The sequence below is a fragment of the Solanum verrucosum genome, unplaced genomic scaffold, assembly GCF_900185275.1.
Source record: "Solanum verrucosum unplaced genomic scaffold, falcon-dt-bn FXZP01000261.1, whole genome shotgun sequence".
NCBI lineage: Eukaryota > Viridiplantae > Streptophyta > Magnoliopsida > Solanales > Solanaceae > Solanum > Solanum verrucosum.
The window spans coordinates 403,743-420,247 of record NW_026019969.1 but is presented as its reverse complement, the minus strand read 5'-3'; the positions used below and the strand labels follow the sequence as shown (position 1 = coordinate 420,247).

General features: G+C 32.3%; 2 protein-coding genes across 2 annotated transcripts; one reads left to right on the top strand and one right to left on the bottom strand.

Moving 5' to 3' along the window:
- Positions 1–6,156: 6,156 nt before the first annotated feature.
- Positions 6,157–11,472, top strand: LOC125815433 (E3 ubiquitin-protein ligase At1g12760-like). Its single transcript, XM_049494901.1, has 5 exons — positions 6,157–6,866; positions 7,672–7,791; positions 7,870–8,002; positions 10,756–10,920; positions 11,028–11,472. Exons 1-5 carry the CDS (start codon positions 6,310–6,312, stop codon positions 11,202–11,204), a joined length of 1,152 nt encoding a protein of 383 aa, XP_049350858.1. The 5' UTR covers positions 6,157–6,309; the 3' UTR covers positions 11,205–11,472.
- Positions 11,473–12,987: 1,515 nt separating this feature from the next.
- Positions 12,988–13,635, bottom strand: LOC125815445 (BON1-associated protein 2). Its single transcript, XM_049494916.1, has one exon. The coding sequence runs from the start codon at positions 13,633–13,635 to the stop codon at positions 13,051–13,053; it is 585 nt and encodes a 194-aa protein (XP_049350873.1). The 3' UTR covers positions 12,988–13,050.
- Between the last annotated feature and the right edge of the window lie 2,870 nt (positions 13,636–16,505).

Sequence of the window (16,505 nt, the reverse complement as noted above, 5' to 3'; positions counted from 1 at the left end):
CAATGTGCCCAATATCTTCTCATACCACTTTGATGGATAAAAATTACCTTCACATTTGAAGGACCATCTTAAGAAATAATGTGCCCAATGACCTTTCATACAACTTTGATGGACAAAATTACCTTCACATTTGAAGGACCATCTTAATAACCCATAAAGTTCCTCCTTTTAATTACCACAATGATGACCATTAACATTTTACCACACTCATATTCATACATTCAACCACTTGTCATTTTTCAGACATATTATACACTGCTACCACATTCACATAAGAGAATGAAGCAAATTAATTGGACAAATTTCATGACTTTCAGTCAAAAGTATATAACCTTATGTTAGTCATCATCATATCATCACTATAGTGCATTAGGACTTAAACCCAATGTCTTACCTATATAAAGACGCCTTTGGTCATAAATCAATGGGACTTGAACCCAACTTCTTATTATCATGGTGCACCGAGACTTTACTCGATGTCTTACCCACTTGGTGCGGTAAAACTTGAATTCACTGTCTTACCCTCAATCAATGTCTTAATAAATCAAATGCATTACCAAAAAATAAATATGAAATACCATAAATATAATCTGAATTTGACTTAAAATTGAGTAAAAATGAACAAAGCTAATTAATTAGAACAACATGTTGGAACCATATAACAGTCCCAAATTAAAATAAATTAAAATATTTTAATAGTCCCTCTCAACATTGTTATGAAGATTATCATAATTTACTAACCATTTTAAAATAACCACAAAACAAGCTTTGTTAGTACAAATAATATATAGGATATGAAGTATACCATGCAATCGAAAAATTACTAGGATAATTCATAAAAATCAAGAAATACCTATCATTGATTCTTGACGGAGAATGAGCAACTCGTGCTGATAACGTGTTGTAAAACTAAAGCAAAATTAGACAAGAAATATAGAAGATGAAAGCAATAGAAATAGGGAAACAAGAAATGAGAGCTTTTCTTATTATTCCAATCAAGTGTATACAATATGAACCCTTATGCCTCTATTTATAGTGTAACATATAGACATACAAAAGGTTAGTCATAAACATGACATTAACATGAATATAATGGATGAGGTTATGCAAGTGAAAGGTTACAAGAATAATGATTATAAAGTTGGACGTTATGGAAGTTATAGTTATCTTCATAATGGAGGAAAGTAATAGAGATAATGGGTGAGAGTAACTTCAACATCCACACTATAATATTTTATAACAATTTATAAATTTTAAATTTTGATTGGACAACAGTGATATGTTCCTGCATTTACATTATTTGTATCAGACTCATGTGCGAAAGGTTAAAAAAAGAAGTCTATCATCCAAAATAATAGCGCCATGATTGAAAAAGAATCTAATATTTAATTCACATGAAGGGGTTGGAGCAAACAAAAAATGAATAAACAACTAATGGAAGACAACGAAACTTCGTCGAAATAGATAACACGTCCAGGTCCCCTCTTTTATTGTCAAAACTCCTCCTGTCGCATTATAAAGTTGACAGATAGTTCTATGTAGCAAAATGTTTGAATTAATGATAGTATCCAATAATGATGACATGGCCCTTTCATATAGATGGTTACAAACATACAATAAAGTCTTGCACCTGGGATAAATTAAGTCTCTCATCCAAAATTTCAAAATTTATAGTCTAACTTTGTAACTTTGGCCATCCGGAAATAAACTAAACGCGAATAATAGCACATTATATTAAAAGTTGTTTTAAATCAATATAATCCAATCGTTATAACTGTTGCATCATAACAGACACTTTTTAAACCCTAAACACCAAAAGAAACTCTCTCTAAAAACACAAATCAAAATGGATAGTTCGCCTATTTATATATGAGCGAACTACAACTCACATCTTTTAATATTGTAGTCTCTGTTAACTCCAAATTACCCAAACCAATATTACACAACTCTTAAAGATAGTTTATCCATTTATGAACAAACAACAATATTTTTTTTTGTTAACCTTCACCAGAATATTTATCTATTTCTTCCTCACAAGAACATATGCTATTAAGACTTTTTTTTTATATGAATGTTTTTGTAATGACTGGTCTTATTGATATGTATGCGAAGTCTAAGCGTGACTTTGGAGGCTGAGTGTATTTTCTAAATTATGTCTCTTCGGAAAAATCATGTTACTGGGACTACTATGATTAATGGTTATTGGTGTAATATTGGTTGGGTGAATTTGGAGTTAACGGAGATTACGACGTTAAAAGATAGGAGTTGTAGTTCGCTTATAAATGAGTGAACTGTCCGTTTTGATGTGTGTTTTAGAGAGGATTCCTTTTCTTGTTTAGAATTCAAAAAGTGTCTATTTTGATGCCGGACTCGTCAATACATCTCTTTGACCAGAGTCTCCCGCAATGCGTATTTTTGCTAGATATGCTTCTCTTCAGTCCCAGTTTCGCTGCAAGCTGCTCGGCAGTTGACACTGATTTTGTCCGTCCAAGATCATAAATTCATAACCAAATTAAAGACGGTACGTCCAGCGACAAATCTCATTTGGGCGCGTCTGTGTACTGTGTAGTAACATGTGCGTAATGTCCTAACAAGAAACTTATGATTAAGTATTATAAAGACATAATACATAAACATGACTCTTAACTTGGCTTCAGCGAACAACTTTGAGTGTGCACAAGTAGACACTTAAACACGTACGAATGTGTCTATTTATTCAATTTTATACAAGTTTAAGTGTCTACTTGTGCACATCCAAAGTTAAAGGTCATAATTGTCGCCAAGTTAAGAGTTATGTTTATGTATTAGGCCTATTTTTTTTGTTTTTTTTTTTGTTTTTGATTTTCCATCCAGTGTCTGGTATCCACATTGAAGCCCGAGTTAAAAATGAAGGAGTATTATCACTCCACCCCAACCAATGTTGGTTATTATGTCTATTATAAATCTCCTTAAAACTAAAGGTGACTAATATTTTTCATCCAATGTTACTTTCTCTCTTTTTCTTAAAAGTACTACATAATCACTTCATACTATTTGTTACAAATCTCTGTTAGGAACTTAGGATATATATACGGGGTCCGGTTTCAAAAAAGAAAACGACAGACAGATTTTCAGAAATATACATAAAGGGTGTGTTTGGTTTGACCAATTTTCTCATGTTTGATTGGGTTAAATGTTTTGGAAAATATTTTTCAAATCAACTCATTTTTCTTAAATTTAAGAAAAATGACTTACCTTCAAAACTTAAGGAGAAACTCTCTTCCAACTTCAAATTACAATTTATTTTGTCCCTATCCTTAAACCAGCCCCCCCCCCCCCCCTCCCCAAAAAAAAAAAAAAAAAACAATAAATAAATTAAACTTGTTTTTAAAAAATGTTTTTAACTTCAATTTTTCTACCCCACCCTCACCCCTACATCCAGCCCCCTACCACCACCCCCTCCAAAAAAAATATTAAAAGTTATTTTTAAAAGATATTTCTAATGTCAATATTTTATTTTTTTACCCCTCCCCCCACCCCCTACCTCACCCCATCAGCCCCCTACCAGCCCCCCACCCCCTTCAAAAAAAAAATTTAAGTTTTGTTTTTAAAATATATTTTTTATTTCAAAATTTTGTTTTTTCACCCTAATCCTCGACACCTCCCCCCCCCCCCCCGGCTAGCCCTCCTACCAACCCCCTCAAAAAAAAAATTGAGTTTGTTTTAAAAAAAAAAATCAACTTTAAAATTTCATTTTTTCACCCCTATCCTCGACCCCCCACCCCCCAAAAAGTATTTTAAGTTTGTTCTTAAAAAATAATTTCAATTTCAAAATTTCATTTTTTTTACCCCTACCTTAGACCCCCCCACCCACCCCCCAAAAAAATTTAAGTTTATTTTTAAAAAATAATTTCAACTTCAAAATTTTATTTTTTTCACCCCTACCGTCGACCCTCCCCCACGCACCCACCCCTCCTACCACCCCCCCCCCCCCAAAAAAAAAAATTAAGTTTGTTTTTAAAAAAAATATTTTTAACTTCAAATTTTTATTTTTTTCACCCTTACCCTCGACCCCCCCCCCCACCAGCCCCCCGCCTCCCTCCCAAAAAAAATTTAAGTTTGTTTTTAAAAAATATATTCAATTTCAAAAAAAATTTCTACTTTAGTAAAAATAAAAGATATTTGTCAAAAACATTTTTTCATTCATAAATCAAAACACTAAAAATCTTTTCCGGAAAACATTTTCTATTCACCAACCAAGCATGAGAAAATAAGTTAAAATTGTACTTGTTTTCCAGGAAAACATTTTCCTTCATACCAAACACACCCAAAAAGTATAGCTATGTGAAATCGAACCTAGGTATATTTTTTAAGTCTTTGAACAATTCTACATACCATTCGAACACCACACATATTCTTTGATGAAATATTTCTATTGCTTTTATTTATACTCTCCAGTTATAATTTTGAACTTCAAAAACCGACAGAGTCCCTCGTCTTTTGTAAAAATAAAATAAAATTAAGAGACTACATTGATTTTCTTTTAAAAATTTATTATAATTTTCGTGCAAAAAAAAAGACGTCCATTCATTCTTCAATTTTCTTACACTGTTTGGATCATTATTACCCATTATATTGTATTGTATCGTTACTATACCTACAATGTTTGTTTTGATTGTTACTTAAAATGTATTGTATTGTATTGTATTGTTAAATTTCGTTGTTATGTAACAATGAAAACCCCTATTTTATGGAACAACCGATTTGGTGTGTTCCTATTGTTACTTAATTTCTTTTTTCTATTATATTTTTACATAAATTTTCAAAATACTATTTTACCCTTTACCTTATAGTATTTAATTCTAGTCAAACCTCCTACCTTAGAATAATTAAGGATATTTTAGTAAATTTATAAATTACAATACAGTACGATACAATCAAACCAAACAATTAAAATATTATTAAACAACAAACAATACAGTTTAGCCAAACATTGTATCTACCATACAATACAGTACAATAGAATACAACACATTATGAAATAATAGATAACAGTGATCCAAACAGAGTGTTAAAGTTTATCGGCTTTCTATTAAAAAAAACAACAAAATCCACAAATTGGGTTAGTTTTTTCTTTATTTTCTAACCGACCATGTTCGTCAATTTTCGTATTGATTTTAGTAATAAATTCAAAACAAGAATTAATATAATTTTTCAACTATATAATATTACATATTAAGAAATTATTTACTATCAAGTAAGCAGTGGCGGATCCAAAATTTTCGTTCAGGGGTTCGAAAAATAAAAGTATAAACGTGTAAATAAGCCAACAAAATTTTTTTCAAGAAAGTAGTAGTATATAGTTTATAGGTACAAAAAGTTAGTTTCGTTACAAGAAATCCGAAACTAACATAAGTGATTACATCGAAACAAAAGTTAGCCCTTTAAAATATGTCAAATCAACAATAGAATATTATGGGAGATGATTTTAATATTTGAGTTTTGAGTGTTGGGGAAGAACAAGAAAGTGATTTAGGGATTTGGAAAGTGAAAAAGTTATTATCTTTTAGGGGGAGTATGGGACCCTTGAATTTTTTGGGTTTAACACCATATTTTAGCACTTTTTATTAAAAAAAAAAAAACTAAAAAAAACATGAAAATCGGAACTGGAACTAAAAAAAAATTGAAAGTAAAAAACTAAAAAAAAGAACGCTAACCCCAAGGATTTGATCTCTGGACGTCAGGCTTAATATTGAAGGGAGCTGCCGCTGGGCTATCTCCTTCACCTTGTCATTGAGGGGGTTCAAAATATATATATCCACATAAATCCAGAAAATTCACCTTATATATAGTGTAATTTTTTATCGAGGGGGTTCGGATGAACCCCTGGACAACACGTGGGTCCGCCCCTGCAAGTAAGACGTACATATTATATTTATTGATCTTAATCGACATAATTTTTGCTTGATTTGGTAAGTACGTAGTAATCAAGATCAACTAATGAACAGAAAATAACCGAAAGTCAAAAAATCAAATGACAAAAAAAAGAAAGAAAAAACGTGGTGGTTAACTTGTTTTTAATTACTATATTCGCAAATGACAGCTCGACAGATGGGAAGTAAAAAAAACATTTCTAAAGAGTACATTTCATTTCTATACTCCCGACCAGGTAAAACTCCATAAATCCACGTATATAAACAGTGTAATTATACTTCATATCTGAAAATCCAAAACTTTTGAATTTCTTCTTCCTCAAACGATTTTCTAAATTCCAATATTTCACCGTCGATCCTTTCATAATTTCTCGGTCAATTTTATTTTCCGGTGACGATGTCGACGGCGAGAGCCGGTAACGACGATAGTTCTAACGGTGTAGATACGACTCCGTTGCTTACCGATCAGGTTTTTAGGAGCCGACGGTTGGCGCGCCGGGCCCCGACCCTAAGAGGAGCGGCTCGATTTCTCCGGCGAGCAAGTAACCACCGACTGATGCGGGAGCCGTCGAGGCGCGTGAGGGAAGCTGCTGCTGAGCACATAGAGGAACGACAAAGCGATTGGGCATATTCTAAACCTATAGTGATATTGGATCTTATCTGGAACTTAGCTTTTGTGATTGTCTCAGTTTCTGTGTTGATTTTGAGCCTTGATGAGTTACCTTCTATGCCTTTGAGGCTTTGGATTGTTGGATATGCTTTACAGTGTTTGCTTCACATGGTTTGTGTTTGCGTTGAATATAGACGCCGAATTCAGCTTAGCGATTCCTCTCCAATTTTGAATTCTGAGCAGAGAAACGCTGCTGGAGGTTGGAACAGTTCGAGTTCCGGAAGTGACAGCGGGGAAACTGGTGATTATCAGTCCGAGGGGCGTCAGAATGAAGATGAAACTAGGTATAATTTCTCTTTGGAGGCATGTGATTTGAGGAGAATTTTTATTGGTGGCACGAGTAAATCTTGCTGTTGTTCATAGTTAGCACAGTAGTTGTTAATGCTGTTGTTTTTATCATTTCATTGATTTAATGGAGAAGGGTTTGTTTGTTAGGTTAGGATAGGCATTTTGAGTTGAATACGTAGTATGTATAGTTTCTTGGTCCAGGTATAAGTTGCTTAGGTTGCTGGAAATGAATTTGTATACTCCTCAATATGCTTCCTATCATAGTTATCATGTAGAGAATTGGCAATCCATGTTACTAGTGCATTTGAAAGACATAGGAACTGGTCTGTTAGGTGGGAGAAAGATACTCTTGACTTCTCAACAGTGCAGAGCCAAAATTTTCATTAAGGGGTTCAAAATATGAAGCAATTGAAGAAGGTTCAACATCTACAATATATACATGGAAAATAACTTTCACCATGTATAAACAGTGTAATTATCCGCCGAAGGGTTCACATGAACTCGCTGGATCCTTACTAGCTCTGCCCCTGCTTCTTAATATGTGACTATGAGGCTTGAGGTAATTGAAATCGATGCATGTGGTGGATAATGAAAGCTTGTCCGTAGTTTTACAAGGAAAAAGATTAAAATAAAGAGAAAAAAAGAGTTTGTTGCCGAAGAGTGTCACAGTGTTTGGAAGATAGTTCTTCTCATTCTTTTCTCTTGGTAGTTATCCTGCCAGTACCTCATTGTTTCTAGAGAACTGGAAATCATATGGTTGTGCCTCATAATGTATTAATGATTCTTAACATATTATTTCAGTGTTGCTAAGCATCTGGAATCTGCAAATACCATGTTTTCTTTCATTTGGTGGATAATTGGTTTCTATTGGATATCTGCTGGTGGCGAAAGTTTGATCCGTGATGCACCTCAACTCTACTGGTTTGTTCCAAGCAAGTCTCTGATTTCTGTATTTGTTGTGATTTACTTCGATATGATGTTTATTTGGGTTCTTTGCAGGCTGTGTCTCACATTTCTAGCATTTGATGTATTCTTTGTTGTTATATGTGTTGCCGTGGCATGTCTCATCGGAATTGCTGTTTGTTGCTGTCTACCATGTATCATAGCTATTTTATATGCAGTGGCAGACCAGGTAGTTATGAATTTTTTTGTTTTAAACATTTTATATCACATAGTACATAGGAAATTACTTTCTTGGGATCTAGTTCCGATTATCAGCTAAAAGACAGTCTGCGAGTGCAAGAAATAGATTGTGTAAGTATGTTCTGGATATCTTATTCTTTTGTTTCATCCCTTTGTATTCTATTATGGTTCTAATTAACACCTCTTTTTTGAACTCATGGTTAACATAGATGCTCTTTTTTATATGCGATCTTCATGTATTCTTCTCTCATAGATGGAAGTGTCAATATAAATTTATAAATTCACAGGATAAGTTGAACTGTTCTGAAAATAGTTTGCTTTTGTAGTAGACAGTAGAGACCTCCGGAAAAAAGAGAGAAGATGTTGCAATTCAACTCTGTAGTTTGCTTTTGTAGTAGACAGTAGAGACCTCCTTTTTTTCAATGAAATGATTCATTGACATGCATCAAGAAGATGCAGTAAGTACAAAAAATAGTTAGCTCCTATACATGTATACAACCTAAATTAAGATAGCAGGAGGCAGGAGCTAATAAATGTCAACAATGCCCTTGTATCGGGAACATACAATTTAGTTTGTCATTCGGGTGGCAAATGGCAAGCAGTTGGCCCCTTATCCAGAGGATATAGGTAGAAGAAACTGTATTATTCCCTCTATTTCAATCTAGGTGACATTTTCCATTTTTCGACATTCAAAATATTTTACACCATTCTATTTCTATACAACTTTCAAGAATTCAAATTCATTAACACTGTTCAACTTTTAAACTTTGATGTGACGGTTTCTCTATCAAACTTACTTTTGAACCATTACATTGATACTTTTATTCCACTGTCTCTACTATAATATTTTAGTCAAATCTATACCTTAAACTTTGTGCTTGATAACACATAGTCATTATAGAATAAAATGGAAGGAGCATATCATTTTAACACTTCATTCCCAATAACTATGCCTCAATCCCAAGCATGTTTGGGTCAGCTACATGAACCCTCACTGACTAGTATATAGTTTCCATTAATCAAGAAAATTCTTTTGTGTTATAACCCTATAGTTACACTGTTTAGGTGGGTTATTGAGTAACCCTTTTATGATTTGTTAATGAAGTAGATAGATTATCATCTTACTGATGCTAAATTGCTAATATGAGATGTTATGCAAGATGTAGAAGGTCTTGTGATGTTGCTCTTTAACTAAGGGGTCGTTTGGTGTGAGGGATTACAATAAATAGTCCTAGAATAAAATTTTTCTGTCTTGTTTGGTTGCCATGCTTGGGATAACTCCCCCCCCCAAATAAAAAAAACAAAACCCAGGCAATTCTCTAGATATTGCAAAGAGATAAAATATGGACAGCATTTGAACTAAGAGACCATTGTAGGTAGTTGAGGTGGGGAGGGTTCACAAATTGTCTGGTTTCTTGGTCAAAGGTTAGAACGATCACGTCTTGTTTGGCTCTACCTTTGTTTTTAGTAGCTCTAACATGAGATTCACTTTAAGTGAAACTTCAATAAAAGATTTGATGCAGTAAATTTCAGAAGTTGGTCTGTGTCATCTATCATCCTCCTTATGTCCATCCTGCTTAGTTTGCAAAGCTGGAGATTACTTCACTACTTATAGAATAAGACAGCTTTCAATGAAACAGAGGTAATAATGTAGAACTGAACTATGTGGATTTGATACTTTTTCGTTTAGTGGTAAGTGGTAACAACTCTTTGTTGAATCCATATATTTCTAGCTCTTATTTGGTTTCAGACCTGTATAACTTGGTAATTGGGGCCTCACTTTTCCTTTAATCTTGGCTACTCCAGGAAGTGTTTGGAGACTAGCATTCTTGAGCTTTCTTTACATGCATGTAACATTCACAATTTGGCTGTCTTTTCCATTCATTACTCCCACCAGTTGAGTATACAACCTGCATCCACTATAACTCAAGTATGATTTGCACTCTGTGGTCTGAATATGATTTACCAACCCATTTCCCCCAATTCACTAGCAGTAATACTCGCTTTTCCTGTCTCCCTTATATCTCTGATTCTCCAAATAGAAGCAAATTGCTAAACAGCCTCTCTACCTCCACGAGGCAGGGATAAGGTCTGTGTACACTCTACCCTTCCCAGATACCACCTGTGGGAATACACTGGATATGTTGTTGTTGGTGGTGCTTAGAAGAATGCAGACATATCATCATGGTAGTAAAATTGCTTCAACTCGTGTATGTTAGTTACTTTAGGGTCTTGTGATTTGTATGAAGAAGGCTTATAAATGTGAAATAGTGTTTGGTTAACATGGTTGATATGATGTGCCTGATAATTGTAAGCTATGGTATGTTATTGCATCTGTCTAAGTCTGGATTACTTCCAATTTTTCTTTTCTTTTCAAAATGCAAAACGAAGGTATACGTACTGAACACTGTTGGAAATTTGAATTTGATATTGTAGGTCCTTATCTTTTGTTCAAGTCCCACTTTGTGCTGAGTTTCATGAAAAGAAATATTTTATGTCTAGATTATTCACTACAATCACCGAAATGAACTGAAGTAAATGAACAGTGTTCTTGCTTTAGGATTGATGTACATTTAAATGATTATAATTTCAAATATCGCATGGCTAGTCAACTGTACAGAGAAAGTAACTGCATTTATTTTCTATCTTATGCTATTGATTGTGTCTCTTGCATCCTAAAGTTTCTCCTTTTACATCAACTGTCTGAATACCTTTCTCAAAATTGCTTTCTTCTTGAGATAGGAAGGAGCAACCAAGGAAGACGTTGAGAGATTGACTAAATACAAGTTTCGAAGACTTGGTGAATTTGAAAAACAAAATGGCGAGATTCAAGAATCATTTGGAGGAGTAATGACTGAATGTGACACTGATACACCCATTGAGCATGTTCTTCCACTGGAAGATGCTGTGCGTTCAATAAATTTCTTTCGTTGATTGGATTTTTCCATAAAGCCTAGGATAAACTTCCCAATCCCCTTCTAGAAGTTAATTTCATTCATTCTTGTCTGTTGCAGGAATGTTGCATCTGCCTTTGTCCCTATGAAGATGGAATTGAGCTGCGTGAGCTCCCTTGTCGTCACCATTTTCACTCTGTCTGCATAGACAAGTGGTTGTACATGAACGCGACTTGTCCTCTTTGCAAGTTCAATATACTTAAAAATGGCAACCAGAGCAGCAGTGAAGAAGCATAAGACTGCGTAATACTGTAAATGCTGCCATCAAAACGAAGATCTTGTTGTACTTATGGGTGTACCATATTCAGACTTTTGTAGGTGCTTATATTCACACATCCTATCAGTGGCTTCTCTTGTCATGTTGTAGTGTGTATATTTGTGGGCTTACATGTTTGTATAACTTTTCTTGTATATCATTGTAGATGTCCAATTAATCTGAGTGATATGTATGAAATCTCATAATCTTGAAGGTAGTGAGTGATAAGCGCACAAATTTTCTCCTTTCCCCTATTAGGGCAGATTACACTAGTGTCGGCCAACTTGTGCATTTGTGTTTGTATTGCCATTGATCAATTCTTGATTTGTATTAAAGCATAAGATATTACTAGATCTTCATATATTTCACTTAATGTATCAGGTTGATGTTTACCAAACTCACCCTGTACTAAAGCAGCCCTTGACGCGATCATCCAATTCTCTTCAACAGACAAGCATGATATTGTTATCAAAACAAGTTCGTCACTTTTTGTGTACCCATCATACGACAGCCCTTTCCCGGGTTCTTTAGGACTGATTCACTTTACATAGATTGATTGTTGGATTGTTAATTCTTGCTCGTTAGTGTCTGCTATCCTTATTATTTATATTAATAGTCATAAACGATATGTAAGGATCACTATTACACCCTTGATTGTGAAAAAATAATTGCTGGTTGAACCTGTGAATTGTGTGAGCAGGATACTCCAAATTCAAGAGTAAAATTTTTGAAAATGTTCTTGGTGAAAAAAATGTGACTTAAGGATTCCACTTAATTGAAATGAACCCATAAATTAAAGAAAATGGTGAAAAATCTTGATCCGCCCATAACCAAAAAAGGGTAACCATTCAATAAGAAATAGCCCATATATCAACATTTAATACCAACTAATCTCAGTTCTTAAATTGCATCACGCCATCACCCTCGTCTAACGTCTACTCCCATTAGCAGTTCATACATATTATCACTTAAACTATAAAAATACAATTGTGTTTAAAATAACATTATATACGAATAGCAAAACGAATTAGATTCGAAAGAAAATGTCGCATATATATTTTGAGAAGTAAGTGAATCAAGAAACGTTTATTTAGTACTACCAAAATTTAAAATTTTCTTTTCGGACATCATTGTTTTTATTGTTTTAGTTTTTTTTTTGATAGAGAACCAACTTTCAGATAAATCAGAAATGATTTTATACGGATTATTCACAGTTAAGTACTTAATACAACTCTAGCATTCTTACTTTCAAGCAAGTTCATACATTAACAAACAATTCACCATAGTATAATTCATCATCAGTCAAAACAGTACTGTTAAATAAACAAGTTACTCATGACTCATAGACACGAGAAGAACACTATTGTTATCAAGCAGAAATAGTAGATTTGAAGAGACAAATGAATACTACGTACATAGCAAAAGTCAATACACAGAGATTATTCTTATCCAAGGGTTTTACCAACCCCGCCCCAAGACTGTGTTTAGTATTCATATTATTAGGCCCGACTAAATTAGTATTCAAAATTTAGGCACCCAAACGCGAGACATTTGATTATGGGCTGAAAGATCCCGCCACTACCCCATATTTGAGTATTAAAAGGCAGATATGACATGATCAATAATATTGTTATGATTTTGAATATGACATAGATCAATATTGTTATGATTTTGAATCGATCAACTACTCATTAACAAACGCAACTTAACGTAATCTTTCTTTCAATTAAAAAAAAAATGTAATCAAATTCATCCTAAAACATATCTATACAATTTCTTTTGTTGTTTATTTTAATCAATTAAAACAAATAGTAAAATTAAAAAATTTCAAAATCTCTTCGCCATTGAATTACCTAAAAAACTCCTCGGATAAACGGGCACACCCGTAACAACCCCACAAGAACCGTTATAACTACTTCCCATATCTATCGGTGCGGCCGTCCACTGCTGCGTATAAGCAGCAGCACAGCCGGCCGCACTTTGAGACGACGGGGGCGCCGCATTCTTAACCCTAACAGAAAAATTAATTATCCCATTTTTCTCCCCTTTTTCATTCCTAAGCCTATAACTCAAAAAATGCAAATAATCTTCGGGCAAAATTCCTCCAATAAAATCGGACGTCGGAACTTTTGCGATCCCAACGGTTTTGATCCCGGAGGAATTTTTACATTGAACCTCCACCGTTAGATGACGCGCATGCATGGGTAAATCAACGATCAATTTCTCGTTCCACTTAGGAAAACCTCCGCCTTCTTTATCCATTTTAGTTGTTTGGAGGTTGCATGAATAAGATTCTGATTTGATATTTACGAAAGCGTTCTTCTTTACCGGTTGCTTTCGGTTATCTAGAAGATTCTCGCCGGATATCACCGTTACTTCTAACAAACGCGATGATAATGATAAAGGATTCATTGTAATTGTAATTGTAATTGTAATAATAATAAAAAAGAGAAGAAAATCAGTATGTATATGCAAAAGAATAATATGTGTATTTATAGATATGTTAAAGGAAGGAGGAAAGAAAGGAGAGAGAAAGAGGGATGTTGGTTCTATATGGCCAGTCTGTTGTTTTGTTCAATTTTGACGTACGCGTTTGACGTGGTAAAACTGACTAATATATCCAATAATAACAAATGTTCGACGATTTCGGAAAGGAGAAAAAAAGTAGGGATCCATGTTCTTTCGGATAATAAAAATCTTAGTTTCACATTTATCCAAATATATATATATTAATTTTGATTTTTAGTACTTCGTTGAATTTTCATTTATTTACTGTATCAAATATAGGTATTGCTTTACTTATTCAATTTGAAAATCAACAAATAATTTATAAAGCTCTTATAATTAGTTATAGTCATTTTTAATATATTTTTAAAATGTATTATATTTAAAAATGACTTAATAAAATTGTTATGTTAGTTATTGATTAGTGTGTCAAACCGGATAAGTATAAATATATAGAGGGACGATTTGACTAAAAACACTTTTGAATTGACACACTTATTAACAAAATAATGATTGACATAATGGATGGATGAATTAAAAAACTTAAGATTTTCAAAAAGTTCTATGTTTTTCATAGTAATTACTTGAGAGCATAATAAGTAAAAAAAAAAAACTATCATTTCTTGATTTATCAAAATAGACAATTAATTAGCGATAACTAAAAAATAGACAAGTAATTAAAGACATATTAAACTTCAAATTAATAATTGTGCATGTTGCAGGTGGGCACGTATTACATTTTATCAAAAATCTGACGTAGAACCCGTTAAACTATTTTGGCCGTTGCAAAGCAAGTGTGATGACGGATAAGTACCTATTTGCTTCATTTCAATTTAAAAGCATTTCAATTCATAATCTTAAAAAAAAAAAAAGTAACATTGAAATTTATGATTTAAAATAAGTTATAAATAATGTGTTCTAGAAATCATTTCTTTTTTTAAAAAAAATAAAAAATAATATATATATATAAATTATTACTAAATATAAAAATATGTCATTTTTTAACCGAGTAAAAAAAAACATATAAATTGAACGGAGAAATAGTTTTTTCACTCATAAAGTTGGACTAAATTAACTACTACTTCATTTTTAATCTCGTTTATAGCTCAAAAATATTATTATTTTAAAATTAAAATTGATAATTATTTTTAACTTTACAATTAATATTGAAAAATACTTTTTTAATATAGCTCAATTTTTACAAAAATGTCTAGTTAGTAAAAAGAAATAGCTTAATAAATTATATTTGTTACTTATTTGTTTTCAATAAATATGAAAAAACCTAAAAGATCTAATTAAAATGGGACAGGAGTAGTAATTGTTACTAGAAGTAAGAATTGTTATGCGGAAAAAGTAATGACTATCTAACAACTACTTCCTCTATTTTACTCGTTCAATTTTGATTTTTTACTTTTTTTTATTTGTCATTTTTTTAAGAAATCAAGAAAAGAAAATATTTTTTACCTAATTATACCTTCAAAACGTTTTTGAAAAAGGTAGAACTTCATTAATGAGTAAATTGATTTTGAAATTTTGTCCGGGGTAAAATAGTAATCTTACTATGTCAATTATTATTTTCTTAATAAGCGTGTCAAGTAAAAAATGAACAAGTAAATAAGAACAAAATGAATATTACTCGTATTAACTAATTTTTTAGGGCATTTTTTACTATTTAAAATAATTTGATTGTTCAAAATTCAAGATGAATGTTTGAATTTTTTTTTTCATCTTTGCCCTTAGTTTGTAGTTGTTTGATCTTTTCTAAGAGATTAATTGCATTATTTATAAAATTTTGTTTATGATTGCACAAAAAATAATAGTAGATAGTATAGTTTAAATTATGTCCTTAAATATTTTTCATAATATAATATGCATTGTCTCACAAATTGAAGTTATGTAATAGAGAAAGTATAAAATAAGACTTATAAAACTTTCCTTTAAATTGTTGATGTATAATTTGTCTCTGGAGGAGTAACGTGAATCATGATACAAATTATGTATTTCATGGAGTCCTCAATAATAAAGCTTGAGAAATTTCTCTGAAAATGCTTCCTAACCATAATTAGGTAAAGTAGGGGGAAAATCCATAATTAGGTACATCAACTAAATAATACATATAAATAATTAAGTCGTGTGGTCTGATCCTATTACGCACGTATATTTTATATATATAAATGTACTTTCAATTCAATTAATAGTGGAGAGTTATCTTGTTTAATTAAAAAAGACTTGCAGGGCTTGTTGGAAGCAACATCAAAATTGATCAAAGGACTCATAAATGGTTTAGAATTTATGGAAATACTAGTCAACTGGATCATGTCATATTACTTTCGAAATCATAATACATCATATTATTACGTTATCATGTGTTATATTCATTTTGTTTTATACTACTTTTATTCCAACCTAATTCCATGTTGTACTATTCTCTATTAATTTTATGCGACTTCATTAAAATGGACTGTTTTTTTTTAGTTAAAATGAAGATTAATATATTATGTAACATTACAATAGGGCATATCATATTACTGCTAAAACTAAATTGTTCTGCCACAATAGGAGGAGGATTTAGTCAATTATATAGGAGTTTTTTTTTTTTGGCCTATTAAAAATAATTCATTCCTTATCTGCATTTATTATTTTCACGAATTATTAGTTTTATCTTCAAACTATTGACAGTCTTAAAAACACCCATTTACTTGACTAGCTGAACTTAAATACACATACAATCTTTCAACATGAGTGAAATACACCCTAAAATTCTCATCAAGTTTAGG

Coding starts and splice junctions, on each gene's coding strand:
- LOC125815433 (XM_049494901.1), top strand. CDS start 6,310: ATGTCGACGGCGAGAGCCGGTAACGACGATAGTTCTAACGGTGTAGAT. Junction 6,867..7,671: donor CAGAATGAAGATGAAACTAG/GTATAATTTCTC, acceptor ATATTATTTCAG/TGTTGCTAAGCATCTGGAAT. Junction 7,792..7,869: donor GATGCACCTCAACTCTACTG/GTTTGTTCCAAG, acceptor GGTTCTTTGCAG/GCTGTGTCTCACATTTCTAG.
- LOC125815445 (XM_049494916.1), bottom strand. CDS start 13,635: ATGAATCCTTTATCATTATCATCGCGTTTGTTAGAAGTAACGGTGATA.